At 43.2% G+C, this 27,533-nt stretch overlaps 1 protein-coding gene across 1 annotated transcript in view; it reads right to left on the bottom strand.

Annotated features, from left to right (window-relative positions):
* LOC148454324 (A.superbus venom factor 1-like) overlaps positions 1–25,705 on the bottom strand; it is a 91,818-nt gene extending 66,113 nt beyond the window's left edge. Inside the window, exons 1-11 of the mRNA XM_088461036.1 lie at positions 25,643–25,705; positions 18,917–19,103; positions 18,664–18,826; positions 17,951–18,021; positions 16,854–16,948; positions 14,657–14,739; positions 10,791–10,878; positions 9,846–9,948; positions 9,518–9,638; positions 8,932–9,047; positions 3,978–4,133 (exon numbers count right to left, since the gene is read on the bottom strand). Coding sequence (XP_088317162.1) covers positions 3,978–4,133; positions 8,932–9,047; positions 9,518–9,638; positions 9,846–9,948; positions 10,791–10,878; positions 14,657–14,739; positions 16,854–16,948; positions 17,951–18,021; positions 18,664–18,826; positions 18,917–19,103; positions 25,643–25,704 — 1,245 coding nt within the window. The 5' untranslated portion in view covers position 25,705. The remainder of the gene's footprint in view (positions 1–3,977; positions 4,134–8,931; positions 9,048–9,517; positions 9,639–9,845; positions 9,949–10,790; positions 10,879–14,656; positions 14,740–16,853; positions 16,949–17,950; positions 18,022–18,663; positions 18,827–18,916; positions 19,104–25,642) is intronic.
* Between the last annotated feature and the right edge of the window lie 1,828 nt (positions 25,706–27,533).

The raw sequence follows: 27,533 nt of genomic DNA on the forward strand, positions 1-27,533 counted from the left end.
AGAATATAGATACAGGGGAAAGGACAGAGGGAGAATAGAGATATAGGGAAAGGACAGGGGGAGAATAGAGATACAGGGGAAAGGACAGGGGGAGAATAAAGAAACAGGGGAAAGGACAGGGGGAGAAGAGAGATACAGGGGAAAAGACAGAGGGAGAATAGATATATAGGGAAAGGACAGGGGGAGAATAGAGATACAGGGGAAAGGACAGGGGGAGAATAGAGATAAAGGGGAAGGGACAGGGGTAGAATAGAGATACAGGGGAAAGGACAGAGGGAGAATAGAGATACAGGGGAAAGGACAGGGGGAGAATAGAGATACATGGGAAAGGACAGGGGGAGAATAGAGAAACAGGGGAAAGGACAGGGGGAGAATAGAGATACAGGGGGAGAATAGAGACACAGGGGAAAGGACAGGGGGAGAGAGGAGAGACAGGGGAAAGGACAGGGGGAGAATAGAGATACAGGGGAAAGGACAAGGGGAGAATAGAGATACAGGGAAAGGACAAAGGGAGAATAGAGATACAGGGGAAAGGACAGGGGGAGAATAGAGATACAGGGAAAGGACAGGGGGAGAAAAGAGATACAGGGGAAAGGACAGGGGGAGAATAGAGATACAGGGGAAAGGACAGAGGGAGAATAGATATATAGGGAAAGGACAGGGGGAGAATAGAGATACAGGGGAAAGGACAGGGGGAGAATAGAGATACAGGGGAAAGGACAAGGGGAGAATAGAGATACAGGGGAAAGGACAGGGGGAGAATAGAGATACAGGGGAAAGGACAGGGGGAGAATAGAGATACAGGGGAAAGGACAAGGGAAGAATAGAGATACAGGGGAAAGGACAGGGGGAGAATAGAGATACAGGGGAAAGGACAGGGGGAGAATAGAGATACAGGGGAAAGGACAGGGGGAGAATAGAGATACAGGGGAAAGGACAGAGGGAGAATAGAGATATAGGGAAAGGACAGGGGGAGAATAGAGATACAGGGGAAAGGACAGGGGGAGAATAGAGATAAATGGGAATGGACAGGAGGAGAATAGAGATACAGGGGAAAGGACAGAGGGAGAATAGAGATACAAGGGAAAGGACAGGGGGAGAATAGAGATACAGGGGAAAGGACAGGGGGAGAATGGAGATACAGAGGAAAGGACAAGGGAAGAATAGAGATACAGGGGAAAGGACAAGGGAAGAATAGAGATACAGGTGAAAGGACAGGGGGAGAATAGAGATACAGGGGAAAGGACAGGGGGAAAATAGAGATACAGGGGAAAGGACAGAGGGAGAATAGAGATATATGGAAAGGACAGGGGGAGAATAGAGATACAGGGGAAAGGACAGGGGTAGAATAGAGATACAGGGGAAAGGACAGGGGGAGAATAGAGATACAGGGGAAAGGACAGTGGGAGAATAGAGATACAGGGGGAGAATAGAGATACAGGGGAAAGGACAGGGGGAGACAGGAGAGACAGGGGAAAGGACAGGGGGAGAATAGAGATACAGGGAAAGGACAAGGGGATAATAGAGATACAGGGAAAGGACAGAGGGAGAATAGAGATACAGGGGAAAGGACAGGGGGAGAATAGAGATACAGGGAAAGGACAGGGGGAGAATAGAGATACAGGGGAAAGGACAGAGGGAGAATAGAGATACAGGGGAAAGGACAGAGGGAGAATAGAGATATAGGGAAAGGACAGGGGGAGAATAGAGATACAGGGGAAAGGACAGGGGGAGAATAGAGATAAAGGGAAAAGGACAGGGGGAGAATAGAGATACAGGGGAAAGGACAGGGGGAGAATAGAGATACAGGGGAAAGGACAAGGGGAGAATAGAGATACAGGGGAAAGGACAAGGGGAGAATAGAGATACAGGGGAAAGGACAGAGGGAGAATAGAGATATAGGGAAAGGACAGGGGGAGAATAGAGATACAGGGGAAAGGACAGGAGGAGAATAGAGATACAGGGGAAAGGACAGGGGGAGAATAGAGATACAGGGGAAAGGACAGGGGGAGAATAGAGATACAAGGGAAAGGACAGGTGGAGAATAGAGATACAGGGGAAATGACAGGGGGAGAATAGAGATACAGGGGAAAGGACAAGGGAAGAATAGAGATACAGGGGAAAGGACAAGGGAAGAATAGAGATACAGGGGAAAGGACAGGGGGAGAATAGAGATACAGGGGAAAGGACAGGGGAAGAATAGAGATACAGGGGAAAGGACAGGGGGAGAATAGAGATACAGGGGAAAGGACAGGGGAACAATAGAGATACAGGGGAAAGGACAGGGGGAGAATAGAGATACAGGGGAAAGGACAAGGGAAGAATAGACATACAAGGGAAAGGACAGGGGGAGAATAGAGATACAGGGGAAAGGACAGGGGAAGAATAGAGATACAGGGGAATGGACAGGGGGAGAATAGAGATACAGGGGATAGGACAGGGGAAGAATAGAGATACAGGGGAAAGGACAAGGGATGAATAGAGATACAGGGGAAAGGACAGGGGGAGAATAGAGATACAGGGGAAAGGACAGGGGGAGAATAGAGATACAGGGGAAAGGACAGGGGAAGAATAGAGATACAGGGGAAAGGACAGGGGAGAATAGAGATACAGGGAAAGTACAGGGGGAGAATAGAGATACAGGGAAAGGACAGGGGAAGAATAGAGATACAGGGGAAAGGACAGGGGAAGAATAGAGTTACAGGGGAAAGGACAGGGGAATACAGGGGAAAGGACAGGGGAAGAATAGATATACAGGGGAAAGGACAGGGGGAGACACGAGAATCAAATGCAGTACAATATGGGACAGGAGAAACAGGAAGGACGGGGAAATGAGAGGAACACATTGAAGAATAAAGAAATGGTAATGGACATGAGGAGATAGGAGGAACAATGGACAGGACAGGAAAATGGCAGGACCATGAGGAACGACAGGGGTAGATGAGAGTAACATGGGGAAGGACACGGGGAGAAAAGGGGAAGAACAGGAAGAGATGAAAGAACAGGTGTAGAGAGATGAGAATGTTCTGGGGAGAGAAAGGAAAACAATATTTGCACAATCGCTAGCTACCAGGCAAATGATGGGTGCAAAATACTAGTAGTGATTTTGGAGTTGTATTAGTAGAAATAACAGAATGTGGAAGAGGAGGAGGCAGTTATAGCAGTAGGATTTATAGAAAGGACAAGAAAAGGAGGAGGAAGAGGAGGAGGTAGTTATAGCAGTAGGATTTATAGAAAGGACAAGAAAAGGAGGAGGAAGAGGAGGAAGCAGTTATAGCAGTAGGATTTATAGAAGGGACAAGAAAAGGAGGAGGAAGAGGAGGAGGTAGTTATAGCATTAGGATTTATAGAAGGGGCAAGACCAGGAGGAGGAAGAGGAGGAGGTAGTTATAGCAGTAGGATTTATAGAAGGGACAAGACAAGGAGGAGGAAGAGGAGGAGGTAGTTATAGCAGTAGGATTTATAGAAGGGACAAGGCAAGGAGGAGGAAGAGGAGAAGGTAGTTATAGCAGTAGTATTTATAGAAGGGACAAGACAAAGAGGAGGAAGAGGAGGTAGTTATAGCAGTAGGATTTATAGAAGGGGCAAGACAAGGAGGAGGAAGAGGAGGAGGTAGTTATAGCATTAGGATTTATAGAAGGGACAAGACAAGGAGGAGGAAGAGGAGGAGGTAGTTATAGCAGTAGGATTATAGAAGGGACAAGACAAGGAGGAGGAAGAGGAGGAGGTAGTTAAAAGGAAAGAGGACACAGTAGCTGTAGGAGTAGGTTCGCAGGAGAGGAGGAGGAGGATTAAAACACAGAATAGTATGTTTTCAACAGGACAACTCAGCAATAATAACTAATGTTATTCAGACATCATAAATCCAAATTAAAATGACACACTATTTCTTCAATAATGTTATAGCATATATGTTATAGCATAGTATATAGCAATAATGTTATATACATAGATGTGTCAATGTAATGGTCACTTACAGTTATTGGCAGATTATTGATGTTTGCTGCTGTGTTTAGAGTCAGTCGGACAGTTCCCTCTGGTCCAGTCAAACCCTCCACTTTTCCTTGTCCAGCTATGACAGCCATGACAGCAATCCTGTTTGCTGGAGAACCATCTGGGTTTGTGACAAACACCTGAGAGATAAAAAGGAACATGAGAAAGATACGTGTTGCAGGGGTGTTTCATCAGAGTCTTTTATCAATCTCTTAATTATATGAGGTTGGTTCAATAAGTAAGGTAACAAGACCTCTCACGTGTGTAATGTTCTCTATTTCATTCTAATTTCCTGCCAGGCCAGAGCAGGTAGACCGCTGCTTCCCCTCACGGCCATTAGACTGTGCCTCATATCAGTCCTCCTGTCCCAACATCAGCTGTAAGATGGTGGGGCTGGTGGAAACATGGTCAAATATTGAGATGCATAGTTTAATCAGATTTCTGTGTCTACAGGGCACATCAGCAGCTGATAGTCATCACCAACTTCTCGAGTTGGATGGTGATAGCATCAAGTCATGGAAACAAGTTTGGGTTTAGTGCACTGCCTTTGATAACAGCAAGACAGACGTCCAAGGTGAGCGGCGATCCAGCCGGCCAAGCATGTTCACCACAGATGACTTTTATTGCCATCTGTCCTGCCATTATCAATGGCAGTGCACCAAACCTCTGTGACATGACATCATCACCGTACACTTTGATAATTTGGTGATGAATTTCAGCTGCTGATGTTGGTTTATGATGTAAACAAGCATGGAAGACTGGCTACATGGCCACAACACTCCCATGACACTCCCTGATCTTTTGAATTCATCCACACGGTTGCCTCCCAGTTGCCACCAAAAATGTCCATTTCAGAGCAGATCCGGCCACATAAGGAACAACCGTCCGCTCTCAAATTCCTCCATGAAGGTGTGCATGTATGGTGCAGCACATGCACAGTCTGTAATTACTTCTTGCAGCACATGCAAAAACTGCTAATAATCACGAGTAGCATCTGTTTTTGGACTTGTGTCTGAACCAGAATTTAGCCCTGAATTATATCCTCTGGTTCCAGCCTGAAGATAGCTTTAACAGAAAAAAGCATGGAATGGTGTTCTTGGGGAGCGCCAAACTCCAATTATGCAGGTTAAAATATTCCCTTGATATTTTCTGTTTTAATGTCCTTTTAAAGGGATGAAGATGAAAAGGAATCCACTTTCAGTTTCTACCATGATACCCTCAACCAGAGTACACCCAATGACAATGAATCATTAACATTTGGTTTTATTTAAAACAAATAAATGTAAAAATGAATAAAAACCTTACATCACACATATATATCGTGGCCATTGTGGGTTAGATGTTGTTACTAACTCGCTGTCACCCCTTAATGGGGCGAGCTCATTGACAGCTCATTGAGCCCACTTTTTGGTCACAGAAACAAGTAACCCAACGCGTTTTGTCAACAATGACTTCTTCAGGGGTGTTTAATTCAGCCTAAACTTGAATCCTCAATCAGGATGGCAAATAGTATGTCCTTTAAACAGTACTTAGACTAAGGTAACTGGCTGCTCCTAACACAATATATATTTAGTTTTCAGGTCAAATGATGAATGGCCTATCAAGCCTGATGTTTTTTATTGTCCTCAGCTGGAGACATCCAATCAAAGGCAGCTTCCCTGCAACAGTGTACAGCTCACAGGTCAGGTACTGTATTAACCTTTTCATAGGATTGTCCTCTAGTAATTGTACCACCCAAGTAAAGTTCACCTGGCTCACCCAACCAACCACTGCAAAGACTGGCCTAAACACCAAAACAAAGGTGGAAAATAAACAACCCATATACTGGTAAAAAATATGGTTTATAGCTACAGAGGATATCTTGAATTTTACATCTCCTTTGGATACAGTAGAGGATAAAGAGCTTAAAAAATCCTGAAAGACCTCAAACTACTGAATATTGAATCTGGGATCTAGTCCATGAGAGAGGAAGGGTAGAAAAGAAAAAGCAATACTTAAAAAATTGAGTCATTGTACCAATGAGTGGTTGCTGCTGGGGCATCTATGACAATCTAAAGTGAGTGTAGAAGATATGGGTAGACTACTGGAAGCTGAGGTTGACCAGGGGAGTGTGTGTTTCGAGGGAAATGTAAGGAGTCTGTTCACTTTTGCATCCTGGGGGTAAAATATAACTCAAGTTACAACATAAGTGTGATGCTGCATACAAACGTAAAGATTTTCTGTCCAACCATCCAACTAGTTGATTGGTTGGAATGAAAATCTGGTAAGGTATGGGAGTAACTGATGATCAGCAATTTGCTCCTAAATGCCAGAAAACAGATGAAAATGGTCGTCAGACAAGTTTGTTAAATGTTTGATCTAAACAATTTTTTAAAACAACAGTTTTTGTCCATTTTCCGGCGTTTGGGAGCAAATTGCTGATTGTCATTTACTCCCATACCTTACCAGATTTTCATTCCAACCAATCAACTAGTTGGATGGTGGGTCAGGAAACATTTACGTGTGTACCCAGCTTAACTGTGATTTAACTCCAAAACGATATTTCTGTAATAGGATACGATTAAAGTAAGCAAGACATGGCACGTTCAGTGCTGTGCTGGGGAGCTGAATGGGGAGCAGTGTAGGTGAATGAGGTAATGGAAGCTCTCAGTTTTATAGATTAAAGCCCGTCAGAAGATTCACGGCACTTCCACCACTTTTCCCTTATATTTCCATTCCTGACAACAAATGATACATTTAACTAATGTTAACATGCGGTGACCACTAACTGTAAACATCTTATTAGCTGCTTATTGGAAGCACAGTAGTGTTCAACTCTGTCAGACAGAGTATAGAAGTGCTGTATATATATATTTGACTGGGGCTTTTTTAATGGGATAGGGATTGTGTATATTGTTTAAAATTAATTCATGTAAGAGGTGTGGGTGGGATGACTTATAACTAACTTTTTTAAATATATTAGACCCCTTGACTATTGTTTTAAAAAAATGCCACCCTAAGGTCCCATTCATTTACTATCTGTCTATTGTCCTCTTTTATAATAAAAAAAAAAAACATCAGGTGACTTTTGGGATCATCCCTCCAGGATATCCAAGAGCAGAGGTTCAAGTGGCAATTTCAGGGAGTGTGGTTCCACAATAACATTAAGGGCCTGATTCAGACCCACTTGCGAGTGGCTGTCCGCTCGCAAGTGGGTCGATGTTCTGGACTGAGCATGCGCACGACGGAGGGAGCTCCGTCGTGCGCATGCGCCAGACGCGACGAGCGAAGGAAAGTCTTTCGCTCGTTGTGTCTGATCAAAGGGGGCGTGCTGTCGATGTTGATTGACAGCACGCCCCCTTTGGTAGGCATGCCGGGGGCGTGCCTCCCTGACGGGGGCGTTCCCACGGGAACGCCTCCCGTCAGAAGCCGGCCCACTGACATCACTAGTGATGTCAGTGGGAGTGATTTTGGCTCTGATAGAGCCAAAATCACTCCGGAGCTTGCGGTTGAAAACCTCAACCGCAGGCTCCGGCTCGCAATTTCGATGGTCGCGATGGTCACGACCATCGCGGCCATCAAAATGCACGCTCATATAGCCTGTGGGTGGTGACCCACAACTATACGAGCATCCAGGAGGACGCTCCATTTTCATGGAGGCCGGCCCTCATTCAGAGCGTGCGCTCTGCTCAGAGCGTACGGCTCTGAATGAGGGCCTAAGTCCCCACCCTGCCCACTTCACTACTGATGTAGACGGGATTGAGTTGGGATCCTTGCTGTCCCAAGAGTCAAGGAGATGCATGAGTCTCCATGACACTCCAGGAAGTAGGCAAATATGTATCAGGCCAGTGCTTTCCAGTCTGTTTGTGATTTTAACTGGGGACCACAAAGTGATGATTTGTCCATCATAATGATAACTAGCCCAAGCTGCCTAGTTCTAAGTCTAGCAATAGAATTTATATAGTGTGCATTTTATCCATCTTTAAAAATGCTTTTAGACTATTTTAATGGATCTGACACATGACTACTCACAACATTCTTCATAACCTGCTCAGCTCTCTGGTTGGCCCCACTCCCCTCTGCTGTCCGCCTCCTCCCCTGCTCCCTCATCTCGGCTCTGTCCCGACTCCCCCACGGTGGCTCTGTCCTGATACCCCCACACACACATGGCTCTGTCCCAAGCGCCCCTTTCCCACTACCATACCTAGCCCGGTGGCTTGCCCTCTTCTCTTAAGGCTTTCCCATCTATTTCGCAGTGGGAGCTGTTGGGACACATGCATTGAGGAGATGGGACACAATTATTATATAGATTGTGTTTATTAACATGGCTGGTCCCGTGTCAATAGGAGGATCTAATAGTGAAGCAACACTGGTGTTCCTATTGATAGGATCAACTTTTAACCCATCCAAGCACAAGGGAGGGAGGAGGATAGGAAACAAACAAAACGAAAAAGAAATCAAACATGAATCCTAAAATACTGTAAGCATAAAAAAAACATCAGCCCAATAACTAGTGTGGAATGGCACTGAATAAATAACATGGGGAATAATTTATTTCTGTTTAAATCAGAAAACAAAATAATTAAAAAGAAAATTATGAAATTCTATATATTTAATAAAAAAAAAAAAAATTTTCTTAATCTTAGTAGAATTGACCCAAGAACAAATGTAAGTTGGCAAAATGAACCACAGTATTTTAGTGTATTTGAACTGGAATTGTCTTTCAAAAACTAGAGTTTTTGTAAAATTGGCATTGTATATAAGGTAAGCTCAAGAGATGTTTTATATACTTAAAATAATAAAGTTTATGCATCTGGGATAATTGAGATCAAACATGTGGTTTTGAACCTGAATGCTGAATTCTAAAAACTCCCCAAACTGTTTTTTATCTGAAACTACTGTATAATTCTTTTTTGGAAGAAGAAGGGCAGAGAAACTGCAGTATGAACAGACACATACCGTAAGATCAAAGGGCATGCCAGGCTTAAAATATCTGGAGGTTTTAGTGAACAGAATTTTATATGGTGACTTCACAATATGAATATTTTCTAGCTCGCTTTCCAACAATTCACTGCCTGGAAGAGAGACAGAGATACATTACATGAGGTAAGCAATCACCTGCACTCAGATAGTGAAGTGTAATGTTTGTGTTTTGGAAGATAACAAAGAGATATTTTTTGTAATAAAAAAGATTCCGTTACTAAAAAAAAAAAAAAAATTACAAGTTGATACAAGATTTATTGCAGCTTCCATGCTCTGGACCATTATTTTATGCACTAAAGTATGTCTTCTTGTTTCCGGTACTAGCAACATGAATTATAAATGAGTCTATTAGAAAGATGCTGATACTGCATATTCTATTGAGTACTCCCAAAAGAAGCATTGATATAACCAATAACTAAAAACTCTTGCCTTTAGCATTTTTTTTTTAAAAGAATATAATTTATATTTGAGAAAATATATAAACGATAGCGATGTTGCAAAGTTATATGTGACCCAGGTCGATAATGCAAACAATTTTATAGCCCCTCTCGCTAATGCTCACCAGATTCAGTGATAATGGTTACAGACATATATAGGGTGTACTCCAACATATCATTTTCATCTTTAAACATTTTTATAAGATCTCCCCTTTTCAACAAAGCTTCCCCCTCTCCATTTTCAATCTGAAAAAAAAATGTTGAAAGCAAAATATTAAAAGAACGACAATAAAGAAACAACAGAAGATTTAAAAACGATCATAATATTGAATCACGCAATGTGCAAAATCAGCTAAAATGAGAAATAAAATAATTTCAACCAACTGATGCAGTTGAGCCATAAGACTGAGCCATAAGACAGCAAATATAATGAAACAAAATTATTTGTCATACCTTGGTCCTCTTCAGACTACTTGAGATACTGGTCCTTACATTATCCTTCTTCACCCCAAATAGTACATATGCCATGCCATTCACATCCTTTCCATAGAGATACCTAACATCGAAGGGTGAAAGAAACTTGATCAATGAAGAACATTGGATGCCTGATGCAGAGGGACAAGTTCACCAACCTAGCACACATGAACACATGCCCCTACAACCTGGACCTGCTGCCAGGTGTGTGAAGAGGTGAAATAACTCACAAAAGGTGCTCTGTGCCAATGTGCAACCCTCCTACCACATTAGGACAACCTCTCATGTTAAATAAAATTGTGAATAGTTTAAAATAATGTAATAAATAATATTTTAAAATAATGTAATAAAGACAGTCCTGATGAGGTGGAGACATCAGGACTGTCTTTATAACATTATGCCCTTTTGTTTGTTTATAACATTGATTTTACTTTAGGCAAGGGTACTAAGAGATGGTTTTTAATATCACAATGCAATTGAAATGCACAAAATGCGAAACGCGCCCCCTTCAGGCTATAGGAAGAAACCCAATCACCGTCTTTTGGACAGGTGCAAAAATCAAGTCATCTTGTCAAGAGATGAAAAATGGCTGCATGGCAAAAAACACAACTAATAATAACAGCCCCTCTCCACAACCTTAAATGTCACTTTCTCAATCCACCAAACAATCACTCCTCTGCACTCCTCCTCATCTTACTTCATAAACCCATGTGCTTCAGAGGAAATCTGGAGGATTCAGACTTTCACCATATTGTGCTTTGTAAGAGGCCAACAGTTGCCTCCTGTACAAATATAAATGTTCACTAACCTACACAGATATTACTACAATATCCTATGTATTTCTGGTTGAGTGTCTCATATAAATGTGGATATAAAATGTGCTTAAAAACAAATATATTGTTTCCAGACTAAGTTTATACTTACTTTGCCTTTATATCCACCCTGAAATCAGCATCATCGATATAGAAAAAACGCTGCTCTGGGATCAAGTGGATCTCAAAAGTTGGTAGGACTGCATATAAAAAAAAAGGAGAGTGCATACATAATAATAATAATTGCCTCAAATTACCATAAAATCAACTCTTTCGTTAGTTTATGCACCCCAAATTTAATAACAGTATTTTTTTAATTGAAAAATAATTGTGTTTTTATCGTTTTTTTCCAGTTTTTAAAAGTTCCCTCAAAGTACCCCAAAATCACCTTTTTTTCAACTTTTTTTGCATTTTTCGTTTAATTCGTTTGAGATTAAACGAAAAAGGTTTGCTTTTTATAATTTTTTTTGCAATTAAAAAAAAGTACAATTCAGCCATCTGACACCATTTAAAAACCTTCAGTACTTTCCTAGTGTCCACAAACAGCCTTCTATATGGTCCTGCTAACAAAATTATCAATTCTGGAGGGTTCAAGAGGATCTCCCCACTTTTTCATGCACCGCTCTCACATCGCATTTGCTAGTCAATTCGCAAACCTCTGCTGCGAGTACCGCAAATAGGCATTTTTAATTGGATTGGAGAATCCTCAGGTGCATGCATTCGTGTGAAGTCTGCGAGTTTCATGAAACAAACTCTCTACTCGCAATTCGCACCTAATTGGATCGACCCCTTTGTGTTTAATATTATTTTTAAAAATAACACTATTTTATAACAATAGTCTCAATATTTCATATAATTTTACAATAAATGTTAATCAGACATCCGTCCAGGGTAGGAATCTTGGACATCCTTTTAAAATAGTTTAGTCTTGTTTTATATGTATCTATTTATACATCTGCTGAGAATTATTTTACATTACTAATGCCTGGTTGTCAGCAGAGATTGGGATTGGATTTATATGGGGATACATATGTTATGTCAGCATTTAAAATGTTGACATACAGTATGTTGACTACATAATGTCGGCAGGTACTGTACGTCGATAGTGTACAATGCAACTTGTAACATGTCAGCACTGTCATTATATCGACAAGTTGACCAGGGGTTAAAGTGGGCTGGAACGGGGTGGAACTGTATTCCGTCAGTTCTATTTGGAGGCGGACCTCACCAGGCCAGTCAGCCCTGTGCAGCAGGGAGTTGCCGGGCGCCCGCTGAGATTTTGTTACCAGCCGGCATCTGGCTCCTTCCCTGAAGCAGCAGCTGGAGGCTGAAGTTCACTCCTAAACGCAGTGGGCACTATAGCAGAGACATCACTACGTCTCTCCCATAGTTCCGAGTAATACCCAGTTGGACAGCACCGGAAGCAGGAATGGGGCTTAAGTATTGTGTGTTACTGTTCATCTTGTGTAAGGTGCACTACTACTAGTGGCACTACCACTGGGGGAATTACCACTGGGGGCACTACTACTGGGGACATCACTACTGAAGGTACTATTACTCCAGGTACTACTACAGGGGGCATTATTACTGGGGGCACTACTACAGGGGGCATTAAGACACGGGCACTACTACTGGGTGCACTACTAATGGGGGCATTACTAATGGAGGCATTACTACTGGGAACACTACTAATGGGGGGCACTATTAAAGGGGGCATTGCATAGGGGGCACTATATAAGGGGCACCACTCCCGGGGGCACTGCATAAGGGGCACCACTACTGTGGCTCTACATAAGGGACACTACCACTGTGGGCACTGCATAAGGGGCACTACCACTGTGGGCACTGCATAAGGGGTACTACTACTGTGGGCATAATGTGTATTAGGGGCACTACTACTGTAGGCATTGTGTAAAAGGGGCACTACTGTGTGTCATAACATGAATAAGGGACACTACTATGTGGTGTAATGTGAATCAGGGGCACTATGTGCAGTGTAATGTGAATGAAATTGTGCTACTTCGTGGCCTAATTTGAATTGGGGATACTATTGTGTGGCCACGCCCCTTTCTTTTGAGACCACACCCCTTTTTGCAATGTGCGTTGTCTATTAAAAAAACGCAGAGGACGGGGGGGTGACTTCCACCACGTCTCTAGAAGCACTTAAGCACTTAGTTAACAAGTTAACAATGCCAAAATCTAACACTGACCCTACTACTAATGCTGACATGTCATATGACAGAGTGTAAAAAGTTTTTTTGAGGTTTTTGCAAATTTAATAAAAAAAAACAAAAAACTAAGAAATCACATGTACAGTACATAAGTATTCACAACCTTTGCTCAATACTTTGTTGATGCACCTTTTCAGCAATTACAGCCTCAAGTCTTTTTGAATATGATGCCACAAGCTGGAGTCCTATGGAGTCCACATAGGAGTCCTTGAAAAAGACCCGCTATAGCGTAGAAACGCGTTGAGTGCTGGTAGGTCTTTTTGAGAAACAAATAGACACTAGTAATACATGTAAGATCTGGGATTTAGGGTATTTTCGGCCGATGCCCTGTTTTCCTTATTCTGTATTCGCTATGTCTGTATGACAAACTGCCTCCATACAATCGTCTTATGTTTGTTTCGAGCTATAACATTTTTGTGTATATATTTTTAGTAGTGTAAAAGCCTTTTTCGATATAATTGCCATTCATCTGGGATCGGCTTTATTTACACTTTATATGATTCTTCTGGATTTCAACATCGGGAGTCGGAAAACCCACTTCCAAAAGAAACCCAGATAGGAGGATTACAGCTCTGTAAAGAAAGTATAGTACGCTCCATTTTTGTGTGATGAATTATCAAGTTCCAAACCCTATCTAAATAAACCTTTATATGCGGAATCTTCATTGTTTTCCTGTGAGTTGGGTACGCTGTGGTTCTTTGTCACAAACAAAAATCGAATTCAACACGTATAGGTGGTGTCTCATTGCTAGCGTTTATAGACATACTATACCATGATGTGTTCTTTGCTTGTTTTTTTTTCACGTCTACAATATGAGATGACTGTAAGGTATGTAGTTAGGAATCCGGCAGTCGAAATGCCAACCGCCGGCTTCCCGACAGTGAAATCCCGGCATGGGACTTATGATAGGCAACTAATTACCGACACCTATCATTAGTCCCACACCGAAATCCTGACGCCTGGCATACTGATCATAGGTAAGCCGGCCGTTGAGACCGGATAGCCGCGCAGGGGGGATGGTTAGGTTTAGGGTCTCCCAGGGGGGACTTAGGGTTAGGCACCCCAGCGGGAGGGTTAGGGTTAGGCTAGGGGAAGGGGGGGTTAGGGTTAGGCAACCCCCGGGGGAAAGTTAGGGCTAGGCACCCCACTGGGAGGGTTAGGTTTAGGATGCGGGGAGGGTTAGGGGGGAGGAGAGGGTTAGGGATAGCCTTCATACTTACCCTGTCGGGATCTTTATCTGCCGGCCTTCCGGCATCGGTATTTCATCCACCGGGTTGACGTCCGGTGGTATAACATACCAATTCCGACTGTAACCACCAACTAGATGCTCCGTGCACTCCCGCGCTTCCGGGCGCTGGCTGGTCCCTGCCCTCTATGCACATAGGGGCATGTCCATCACAGGGTGCATTAAAGCCCTGTCACGGCACTTGCTAGATATAATGAATTGTGAGGTAAAAGGGTTATGGGGAAAGCTAGGTGTATTGTATATGGGAATGCTAGCAATGGTATACAGAAGGTGGTTATTGCTTGGGATTATGTAAGTGGTCGTAACTTTGTCATATTTCATAGCGGCATTGCTTGGCATGTCTATGTGATCTAGCACTAACATGTATTTTTTAAAAATGTTTGTGTGTTTTTACTGTTTACAATTCAGAGCTGAGCCCTACAGCAACGCCCTCTGCTGGGCTTGTGGTCCCCCGGACTTTCCCTTGCCTGTAGGTACTATAATTAGTACACGGTAACTTACCATATTCCCTCACTTCAAAGTTTGCGGTGTAGTTTTGCAGCGGAGAGTCCTCATATTTTGCTGCTATGGTCCAGATTCCCACACTACGGGGAAAGATTAGACAATCTCATTACACGTGTGTTCTCTCAATTGTGTACTTATGCCTAATTTCTTCCAAAGTGCTAGTTGCATCTGCAGTATGCTGTACAGTACATCATGGGCCTGACTATGTAACTGGTACAAAGTGGCTGTTTTGCGCATAGTCAGGGGAGCCTGATTTACTGCCCTATGCTGGTACAAGAATTGGTACTGCTAAGGCAAATTGCAGCTTTATTCGGGAAGTAGCACAGCCCACTGGTTTTCCACCCACAAAATCAAACGTCATCATAAGTATCTGTACTTACCACAGCCCCATGCAAGGTGCAAGGGAAACACCAGAAACTGGCTACCCTCTCATTTATTATTTATTTATTAACAGTTTCTTATATAGCGCAACAAATTCCGTTGCGCTTTACAATTTGAATTAACATTATACTGGGTTGTAAAAGACATACATACATACATAAAAGACATACATAAGGGTAAGAGGGACATGAGACAGATCGCTTGTGCACTGCCCAATTGCCAGCCAGTATTGCCCTATTAATACAAAGAGAGATCCAGCAAAGATCCATCTCACTTAGAACCAACTGGAGAAATGCAAAAATTTGCTATTGCGCACCAAGTAAAAATCGCTATATGCGTCCGTGAAGAATGATCTTTCTTGACTAATAACTAGGCACTATGTATGTAGGGTGGACAATCCCAGGCCACTTCTTCAATCCCAGGATTCAGGATTGAAAAAAACTCATACCCCGATGGCTAGCGCAGAGTGACCTCTGTCATCACGTCACACTGCGCAGTGAGCACAGCCGGGGGCAGAGGGAGCCGGGCAACGTCTGAGCACTCTGCTGAAGGTGCTTAGCGCTTCCCGGCATTTAAAAAAAAAAAAAAAAACATTTATGGCCAACCACGAAATCCCGGGATTGGAAGCTTCCAATTCTGGGATTCAATTCCAGCCAATTTTGGCCCAAAATTCTGGGATTCCGATCCCGGGATTGATCACCCTATATGTAAGGTCAGGGCTGGGGCATGGGTCCTGGGATCTCTAGTCACCTAGACCACAAACATGGGCAGAGTGCCCCTTGCTTTTTCCCTACTGTGAGATTACATGGTTCTGGGGCGCTTGGCTATAATGCCACAGTCACATACGCACCCTCATTCCATTACCAACATGGAGATCCACAAGTCAGCTGATGAAGATGTGTCTGGGCTCCTCATATCAAGAGGCAGGACAAGAAGGATGATGCCATAAATCAAAGGTCTCTGGAGAGGGACCCACAGTTCCCGGCATTATCCTACCTGTCCTGCTACTTCAGTAGAAAGTGGGCGGGATGCAGGAGGACCACCCACTCTTCTTGTGGACCTTAGTTACTCCCCATAAATTTGGAAGACTATCAGAGAAGCCAACTGTAGGTAAGTATGCTATGGCAGAGACAGCACATCCTTTTGGCACCTTCTGTATGTTAGTAAATCACTCCACTGACTCAAAATAAGAGCAGATGATACACTTACAGTATATTTAATATTAGACGTTTGCTTTGAAGGTGTATCTATTACTTACACACAGAGGAGGCAGGCATTAAAGGATTGACTGAGTCACGAGCACCTGCGGCTTCTTTTAATATGGTTTCCAGCAATAGGTGGTAAAGGGCCCACTTTAACAAGGGATATTAACGGGGAACTCACTATTAGTGAATTATATTGTCCATTAGACTTGTTCATTTGTATTTCATGTAGAAATAAATAGATGTACAAATCTGTGGACATCCGTGTCATTTCCAAAGGAAAAGGAAATGGAACAATTCTGTGTGTACTACAGAAATAATTGGTACACCTGAATTTCCCATGGTTCCCGAGCACTTCTGCCAAAAGTGAGAAGTTGAGCAAAAATTCTGAAAAAAGAGGCGAAATAAACCATGTCCGCAGTCGGACAATGCGAGCCCGCATTTCATATCCCCCTTACCAATTTACGTTGTATTGCAGCCCTTTCAGGCACCATTCCTATAGGGCACCAGTCACTGGATAATGTAATATAATCTGCCTGTGTTCCAGAGAGACTAAACGCGTTTGTGTGTTTCATCGACAATTTCTCAAGTGTATATGATTCAGTACTTACCTTACTAGCTCAGGCATGTTGTAAGACAGCGAGAGGATACCAGATCCGCCATCCTGTTTGACAGTATCTCTCTTCACAATGATATTATCCGGTGTCTGGAAACATTAAAGAGGATGAAATACACAAACCAAACTGATACCGTACATCCAGATTGTATTATTTACTAATTCTATCAAATCAGTTCATCAATCAGATATTTGGACATCGTTTGCTAACTGAAGTTTATGTAAAAAAAAAAAAAAGGAGCAACCTATTATACGTTAGCTGTCATTCTCTCACTTGCAGATAAATCAAAGATAAAATTTGATTGGCTGCTTTAAACTTTTGAAAATTCTGATTTTGTTAGTCGGTACCTCCCCATAACTAGACAGGGATTAGTAACACGTTACAGTAACAATTATTATGATACAGTTGTTTAATAGACAAAGGTTGTCCCATATGTTTATCCGTGTGATGCTTTACAGTGAATTACATGGACAGCTATTAACTTAATGTGGACACTTTCATGGATATAGTCAAGATATACTTTTTTATATTACGTAATAAGAAATTATTTTCACTGGATTCCATGATTGAAGGTTTATATCTACAGTACGTGATTTTTTTATTTTTATCCTCTGATAAGTGAGTTACGTTGAATAGATCTTTGAGTTCTATGACCTGACGTGCACTATTCTGTCTATTGTATGTTATTTTTTTAATGTTATTTTATATTCTATGTTTTGATGAATTTCTTATTACATTTTTTTTAAACCAATTCCTGATTCTTGTATACGTTTATATGTTTTCATATGCTTTTTTGTATTTTCTAGTATTTTATACTTAACAATATTTATGGTTTCTTTAGTGATATTTGAGCTGTGTTGATTTTTGTATAGTTTTTAAAATGAAGGGGACAGTAATTGCCATTTGTCATGTGGCTATTGGTAATATAAAGTTTTAATGATTGAATTGATTAAAAATTAACTATTTATTTAGTACCCAAATACCACTCAAGGTTTAGTGATCTGTTTATAATGTTGTTGCTACTGTTTAGCTGGCCGTGATTGGGTGGAATTTTGCCTGAAACGGAACAGGAATGTTTATTTTGTTCTTACCAGAAATTCGACAACTACAGCTTTATTGATAGGAGACATCTTGTAATTCATAGAAAAAAGACGGTAGAGAACTATAATGGGAGAGAATATATAGAGACTATGAAAATAAAGACCACTCAGGCTACATTATTATACAACAATATTATATAACAATAATGGTCAAACCTCTACCTGAACCTCACCGAGCATGACAGGGAGTATGACATACCCTGACTGTATGTCCCTTAAAATATATACAGTATATGTGTGTATAGATATATATATATATATATATATATATATATAATTATATATATATATACACACAATAGTTTTATTACACATAACATAAGTGTATGGACACTTACATTTAACTGAGAAATTTGCATATTTTGTAGAATAAGCAATGAGGGTAGCTGACAGGAACATATACTAGTTTGTCCTACAATGCGTTTCGCACATGATTTGTGTTTTCTCGTAAAAACCCCTGAGACATTCTTCCTCAGCAGTAGTACTCCCTACTAAGAAAAAATTGAAAATGCATGTAGGGCTATTTAGTAAATGTAAGGACTCTCCTTCATTCTTTTTTCTTATTATCCACAAACAGAAAACCTACAGACGGTAAGTATGAATTCTGAAACACAGAAAATATTTTATTTCTTTTATATCATATGTTAAGCCTGTCATTGTGTATTATAATAATATAAATATAATTGATATATTTTGGGTTCTACCTGTAGCCCCTGGAGTATATATAGTTTTGTCAGTCTGTATGAAGATGTATCCACTTTGGTAGCCTAGCAAGACAACTTTCTCCAAATTACACCCCGGGGCCTTTACAGAGACGTAGACGTGTTGTTTTGATTTTAGTTCGTTTAGTATGTCTTTAGCTGGAATCTAAAGGGTTGGGACAAAAAAAATATCAACTTTTACTACATCAAATGTAAAATATAATGATGGGCCATGATATACATGATGTCTACTGACCGTTATTTTAGCTGTGCCAAGGAATTTGTTGTTGTTATTTACGGAGACTTTCTGCTTTGCCAAAATTAATTTTCTCTGTGGGAAATCTTGAATTTCAACGTCAGCTTCAAATGCCTGGTTTTGTCCATCGACTACAATGGTTTCCTCACTCTCCAAACGTAGAATGTTGGGAGTAATGAGGGCACACCTGCCAAGGAAATACAAATATCAGAGCCAGATTAAGGTTTTCTGGGCCACAGGGCAACTAACTTGCGGGGACCTTTGCCAATAAAATTGTCAAAAGTATATACTGGTGATGTTATTAAAAGGTTTAAAGTGTAAATACTTGCAGCACTGAAAACTGTTCCCTCAGGTCACATTATGCCACAATGTCCCCAGCTCACATTGTGCCACACAGTGCCCCCAGCTCACATTATGCTACACTGCATTGCCCCAACTCACATTATGGCACACAGTGCCCCAGCTGACATTATTCCACACAGTGCCCCAGCTCACATTATGCCACACAGTGCCCCCAGCTCACATTATGTCACACAGTGCCCCAAGCTCACATTATGCTACACTGCATTGCCCCAACTCACATTATGCCACAGTGCCCAAGCTCACATTATGCCACACAGTGTCCCCAGCTCACATTATGCTACACGGCAGTGCTCCCAGCTCACATTATACCACACAGTGCCCCCAGCTCACATTACACCACACAGTGCCCACAGCTCACATTATGCCACACAGTGCCCCCAGCTCACATTATGCTACACTGCATTGCCCCAGCTCACATTATGCCACACAGTGCCCCCAGCTCACATTATACTACACTGCATTTCCCCAGCTCACATTATGCCACACAGTGCCCCCAGCTCACATTATGCTACACTGCATTGCCCCAACTCACATTATGCCACACAGTGCCCATGCTCACATCGTGCCACACAGTTTTCCCAGCTCACATTATGCCACACTGCAGTGCTCAAAACTCACTTTATGCTGCACTGCATTGCCCCCAGCTCACATTATGTTATACTTTAATGCCCCCAGCTCACTTTATACCACACACTGCCTCCAGTTTACATTATGCATCTGTGATGTCAAATCTGGGAACCTGCAGTCTGCAGTAGGATATTTGAATGAGCATCTGCTATGCCGTGGTCCTACGACTGGTGCTACCTGGGATCTCCTCTATGCTCCTACCATTTGGACCATCCCACTGACAATGTCACCTATCACTTCATAATTTGTTGCTATCTGTTCCCTGCCCACCCCTATGGGCCATTCCAATGCTGGTGATATAGCATATAAGCATCCACCCCAGTGGCTCTGGTGTTAATCCGGCACTTGCATACCTAGCCAGTTAAACAAAACATGTTATATTAAAGTATTACTAGGTCTCTATTAAGTATTCTGTAAGTAAAGGTGAAGTCATCTTGTTGTTGGTCTTTTTTTTACGTGTTCAAGTTTTCTTTTTTAAATCAGCCTTTTTATTCTTGTGGAATATTCATTCAAAATATATTTACTGTACTTGAAATTTGTATTGAGTGTAATTTTTTATTCCAGCACGTTCCTTTTAAGTCTTGTTTATCTAAGTGGCTGGTGATTAGTTATGAACGTTGTTCCACTGCTGAGATGGATGTAAATATATTTTGCAGTTTGTTTTTAATGAACATGCTTATATCTTGTGTAAATGTGGCCAAAGGTCTTGATTCAGCAATTGCAACTGTGGGCCTGATTCAGACCCGCTCGCAAGCACATAGCGCTCGCAAGCGGGTCGATGGTGGGGTACTGTACATGTGCAAGCCCCGGAGCGAGAGAGAAATTCCCGCGCTCCGGGACTCACTACAAAAGGGGCGGCTGCCGATGTAGATCGACAGCTCACCCCGTTTTGCAGGCGGGGCGGGGGGGTGGCTACACAAATGGAGGCGTTCCCTGAAGGAACGCCTGCCATTTGTGGGAGGCACCACTGACATCACCAGTGATGTCAGTGGAGACCTTCCTGCTCTGTTAGAGCAGGAAGCTCTCTGGGGCTTGCGACGGTCTTGTCGCAAGCCCCGATGGTCGCGATGGTCACCCACAGCTTAGCGAGCAGCCAGGAGGCCGCAACAAAAAATTAAAAACACCCTGATTCAGAGCGATCGCTCTTAAAGAGCGTCCGGCTCTGAATCAGGCCCTGTGTACGCAGATTGACCGATTGTTCAGTACTGCGCATGCATATGCAATGCACTGCACGTGAGCGGCGATCGCTCTGCAATTACGGACACACATAGGAAACCATCGCAAAGCGAGTGACAGGCCGTGAGCCTTTGGGGGTGGTGACAGGGGAGTGGTTGGAGAAACGCAAGGGTGCCTGTCCATTTGAACACCGTTGCATGGGCATGCATAAATTAGCCACTGCGATGGCATGTGCAGCTTGTGTAGATACCATAATAGCCAGAAGAACTGTCAGTGCTTGAGGGGCATTATAATATGTATGTGGGGGAAAGGGAGTCTGATGGACATAAAATTGTCACTTGGCAGGTGTGAAGGCAGTCGGGGGCATCTGATGGGTATTAAAAGGAGCGTGTGTATGGGTGGTATAATGAACATATACAGTAAATAGCACGTGGGAAAACTTTGGACCTAGGGGTGCCGTGAAAACACTGCACAGACTCCCTGGCACCGGATCTGAGAAAGTTAGGGAACCACTGCATTATATAATGGTGTGTAAGCAAGTTTTAGCCACTCCTCCTGTAGTATTCCTATCGCATTCCACTGCAGAAGTTAGTTGATGCATTTTACCAACCATGCCAAGCATCTTGTATTTAAACTCAACTCTGCATTGGTAACAAAATGCCTTTTTTTGGCAATGCGCATGCATTTTATGTTTGTGACTAGACCCGAATTGTGTCCAATTTATCTTGAGCCTCATTGAATTTTGCCACAGTACAGGCCAATTCACAGCCGTCCAAAGTCCAATATAATTTTCCCATTTAACTGCTGCTTGGCCATTTTGCGGACATTGCCACTGTGCGCTGTAGTTGTAAATTAGCATTTTGAGTCATTTATCGTCTATAAATATTAAATAGCTGGTATGATGACAGTCCATCACTTTGCTCTGGTGGAAGAAACATGAGAGGTGGAACACTTAAGGCAAAGCATACTTGTCAATATTTCTGGAGGGGGCAGCCAGGCGGGCACAGTGAGTGAGCGTGACGCGGTATATGAGGGCGTGATCAGGGATGTTACCGGACATCAGAGGTGGTGTGGGGGGCGAGATTGTGCGAACATGCCACCATGTCTCCTTCCCACTACCGGCATTGTGAAGCAGGCAGGGCCCCGGTAATAGGGGCGTGGCCTAATCTCGGGAGGTGTGGCCACGCCCCCTTGCCGAAAAATAAATAAATAAAAAAGATTTGCAGCGCCGCTGAGCGGCGCTGCGCGCCGGGAAGGGGGGCGCTCTGAGCCCCCTCAGCCCGGCGCAAAGCCAGGGGGGGCATGATCAGTGTGATCGCTCCCCCGCATAGGCATAGGAGACTGCTGTGGCTGATGCTCAGCAGCCACGAGCAGTCTCCAACTGCAGCTCAGCACACGCTGTGTGCTGGGCTGCTGTGAGGGAGGGGGGCGGCGTCGGACCCGGGCCTCCACCGGGCCCCTCAGGAAGCCCGGGCCCGGGTAATCTGTACCCGCTCCCCCCTCTCGGCGCCCCTGGAAGCAGGGGGGAGGGCCACGATAACACAATTCGGTGTGAATCGCAGCATCTGCCCTGGGGGGGGGCTTTCCCACTTTTCTGTCCGGCTGCAGCCAAATATAAACTAAGGTGATCAGTTATAAATATTAGGGATATGCATCAACCCCTGTGTTTTGGTTTTGGTTTTGGATCTGTATCTCCTTCAAGGTTTTGGATCTGGATTTGGATTTGCAAACCACCCTCAACTGTTTTGGTTTTGGATCTGGATTTTTGAAATAAAAAATAGATAAAAAGTTTTAAAAAAAACAGCTAAAATCATGTCATTTATGCAATCTAAAACACGAAATTTGGATTTCAAATCCGAATTCCGAACCGCAAAAAGATCAGAACCGCGACCAGGATTTACCCGGATCTCCTCAGGAGATTAGCACCGCGACTCGGATTTACCCGGATTCATGAAATTCGGGTGGATTCGGATTTCTGGAGAACCAAAACGCACATCTGTAATAAATATATTACTCATCTACACTGGTGACATATCCCGGTTTCTCTTTTGTGTAGAACACATTCACCATGCTCTTACAAAACCTATATGAGGAATCCAAATGACATGTTTAGAGAGTTCTTCTAGCAAATGTACAATGTAGTTGGAGAGACAACATGCATAGAGCACAAATGGTCCTAGATTGGGAATAAATCATTAATACATAACATTTGGAAGCTACATGAGTTGTTTTTGGTTATCTGGCTGAAGTCCTGCTGTTTGCTTTGTTTTCCCAGAAATAGGTAGACCAAGCCGAGCCAGTAGGTGGTTTCATAGCTAGCAGTACCAGTTACCTGCCCCTATTCCCTTGTAGACACCAGAGTGGGGGATGGCAGGTAGAGAGATTGCGACACTCTGGTGTCTAATCTTAATAAACGAAGGGCCTGATTCAGAGCCGCTCGCTATTTGTGAGCGCACGCTCTGAAGCAGGGTGGGGAGTATTTTTTTATTTATTTTTCTTGTCCGCTCGCTAAGCTGTGGTTGCCCACCTACAGCTAGTGTGAGCGGGCAGGAGATGGTCGCGATTATCGTGACCATGGGCATTGCGAGGAGACCCTAAGGTAGGGTCTCAGCACTCGCAATGCCGAGTGGACTTCAAACTCTAATAGAGCCGGAAGTCCACTACTGACATCACTCCGGTAAGTGCCTAATCCTAACACTACGGTAAGTGCCTAACCCTAACCCTCACCCTGACCTGCCACAACCTGGGGGCTCTATCTATAGACACGTAGACACTCGCAGTGACTAATTTATGCACGCCCATGTAACGGCCTTTAAACGGACAGACATGCCTGCGTTTCTCTGACAACCCCGGTCACCACCCCCAACAGCTGATAATATGCCACTCACTCTGATAACATGCCACTCACATTGCGATCACTGCGCACGTGCAGTGCGGCTTAAGTGCTTGCGCAATGGCAAACAATCGATCAACTGCATACGCAATCACCTTTGCATCTATCTCTGAAACAGGACCTATATCCCAACATTTTTACCTTAAAATACAGATTTTCCATCCCTTTTCCCCTGCTCAGGGAGGTAGGCACAAAATACAGGGAATTTGCTGAGAAAATGTAATGTGAGTTTGGAATTGAATTGCAAATTAAGGACCTGATTCAGAGATATACGTTCATCCAACGAAGAACGCACATCTTCAATGGTTAGGGGTCTGCACCTGAGCAGGGCCTGTTTTGCTCATCTGCAGAACGGGTCTTGCGATCTCGCTCGCAGACCCTCAACCATTCCGGGAGGGACGAGGCCAGGGTCTGCAGTCAGTAGATGAAAATTCCTGGCCTCTTATGTGTCCAGGACTCGGTCAGGCTGTGGGAACCTTCAGCTCCTGCAGCCTGAAAAAAGGAGCAACCATCGCTGTGCTGGGATCGCAAATGTGTCTGACGCCTCCTCCTGCATATATATCTGCGATAGATGGATTTACACAGCCGCTTGTGTGATTGCAAATCTGCCCATCTCTTAATCAGGCCCTAAATTCTGTACAAATTCACCATGAAAATGGCTCGCGGGACCCAACTCTCTTCTAATTGCATTTACCCCTCAACCTAGATCGTTAACATCTCCTTAAGTAGATTTCAATTTCAATTCTGACATTTATGACAAGAACAGAAAATTTTACATCGGGGTCTGGATAAAGTGGACGAAGATAAAGTACCAACCAATGAGTTCCTAACTGTCATTTTTCAAACACAGTCTGTGACATGGCAATTAGGAGCTGATTGGTTGGTACTTTATCCATGTACACTTTATCTCTCTCCAAGATTTAGCACACATAGACCCCCTTAATATCATGAGAAGGAGATGGATCAGAAAAAAAAAGTCTCAATCAATATGACACCTAGTAAAAATGTTCCAGCTCACATTCACCTTGAAAATATGGCAAATTACTATCCACAAAATTAACTAAAACTAAACCATGGTGTTAATATTGATACAAAGGGGTAACTTTACTAAAGTGAGGGTTTTTTTTAGAAGTTGCACATAGCAACCAATCAGATTCTACCTAACATTTAACTTGCACCTTCTAGAAGATAATAGCTAGAATCTGGTTGCTATGGGCAACATCTCCACTTCCAAAAACTCTCACTTTAATAAATTGACCCCATAGAGTTTGCACTCAAGTACAGCAGTAATATAATATGCCAGCTACAAAGAATGCTAACCCACAGAGCTTGCATTCTAATGTTTCAGTAAAGATGCCAGAATTAACAGACTGAAAATATTATTAGAGGATCCAAAGAGTTATATTCAAATGCAGTGGATAATATGCCACATATAGATTGATATAATAACTGATGACGATGCTGACCCACTGACCATAAAATCTAATAATAGTAAATTAATAATCTACACAGTATACAGGATAAACATGACGTAAGAGAACCATGACTGTTGTGTATAGTGTGCCAGTGTCTCTACAGTGTATGAGATATGACAGCACTCACCTCACCTGTAGAGCTCACAATCTAATGCAGTGTAACGTTTTAGAAGAAAAGCTTTGTATACTTACGACTGTGCATAGGAGCCAGCCACAAGGGCCAGCAGGACAAGACAGAGAACTCTGCACCCCATTGTGCAGTCAGGATGCTGAGTAGCCTCCGCTGTGCTGGAGGTTTTATACTTGCATAAGAGATGGACATATCTGAGAGTAAACAGTCCCAGGCACTATCAGTAACGGGGAGGAGCTGGTGAAAATTTCAAATCTCTGTCATTTCCAGTAAAACAGCACCTATGTCACAATACACATGTACACAACAGGGATTGTGTGTCCTTCACACAGCACCAGACAGTATCACTAAATCACACAGAGAATCAGTACTCAAACACACAGACTGTTAACCAGATAGAGAAGTTAGGATTTGCAGAGATTCCAAATCAGATGCATCAAGATAAGACAATAAAGGCCCCCATACACGGTAAGATTTTACACACGATATGCACGATTTCTATCAATCGTGCATATCGTCTGTGGTTTGTCATGCTGTACGACGGCGACGAGCGTCCCCGCCGTCGTACATCGGTGTCGTAGATCTTATGGAAAAACCATAAGATCTGCGATCCGTCATGCTGTTAAATAGGTAAACTAAGCATCTTGTAAGATGCATCGTTTACCATTCACAGCGGCATGCGATGCATCGGGCTGAATTTGAAAACGTACCGAGGTGTCGTAAGTCTTCAAATCCCCCCCGTGTATGGCCCGCATTAGACCCACAGATCTAATACTAAAGACCGGAGGGGCTGACTCTGTTTGAACACATTTGCATCAGGCCGCCGTCTACTGACTAGGTCACATGCTACAGTGAGTGTCTTCCCGTCGATGTGCGTATCCGTGTGTCCGCATGCATCACGACCGCCCCCCCCCCGCGCTGTTTTTCCATCCGCAGCCACAACCGTCGTCATCACGATCAGCACTGAATCAGACCCTATATCTTATCTAGTGTTCCATCTCTATTGGCAGTTTTTGAACCTTACATGGCAGCCTGACGTCTACAGGGCCTTCAGTGCTGAGAAAATTTTTTCAGTTTACAGTGAGTGTAAAGATGGGCGGAGGGGTGGGGACCAATCAGCTCCTACCTGAGGGGGATACTTCCTGATGAAGGAAATTCCACTTTCAGTGGGTATTTTCTTAAGTTTGGCACACTGTCCTTTTCTGGGAGATCCACCCCTGCCCCCCAGCTCACTTCACAAAGGCTCCAATCAAGGAGTAGCCTACTCTCCAACAATGCAATGCAGGGCTCGCTGATGAGCTTAGCTGCACCTGTGAGCGTGACATGCAAGTGTGGGAGATGGATTATAACACTGTGGAGCCTCACATAGAGGGAGAGACAGAGACTAAGGCAGGGGTCTTCAACCTTGGCCCTCCAGTTGCTGTGGAACTACACATCCCAGCATGCACTGCCAGAGTTTTAGCATGCTGTTATATCAAAAAGGTGGCAGTGCATTCTGGGATGTGTAGTTCCACAGCAGCTGGAGGGCCAAGATTGAAGACCCCTGGACTAAGGGGTCTAATTTGCTAAGCTTTGGATGGTGATATCGTGGATGGAGAAAAAGTACCAGCCAACCAATTCCTAACTGTCAGTTTCTATATGAGCTCTGATGAGTCTCCCTTTTCAGGTCAGTCAATGGGCCAAACCCAATTGCTTAGTGGCCATGTACGGGAAGTGCATTGATAACTATATGACTTGCGTCTGGGGCCCCCAAAGACTCTGGGCACAATAGCAATGGTACCCCCTGCACCCACTCTAGCTACATCTGTGCTATTAATACATTTGGGGGATAATTAATCAATGCTGAAATGGATTTTCCACAATTTTTTTTTTGTTTAAATAGGCCCATTGTATTAGTCTTATGCTGATGTGGAAGTAGGGTGTTATCATCACTGATAATGATTACTGGCCTGA

Source organism: Taudactylus pleione, unplaced genomic scaffold, assembly GCF_031769625.1.
Source record: "Taudactylus pleione unplaced genomic scaffold, aTauple2 ptg001005l, whole genome shotgun sequence".
NCBI classification, from domain to species: Eukaryota; Metazoa; Chordata; class Amphibia; order Anura; family Myobatrachidae; genus Taudactylus; species Taudactylus pleione.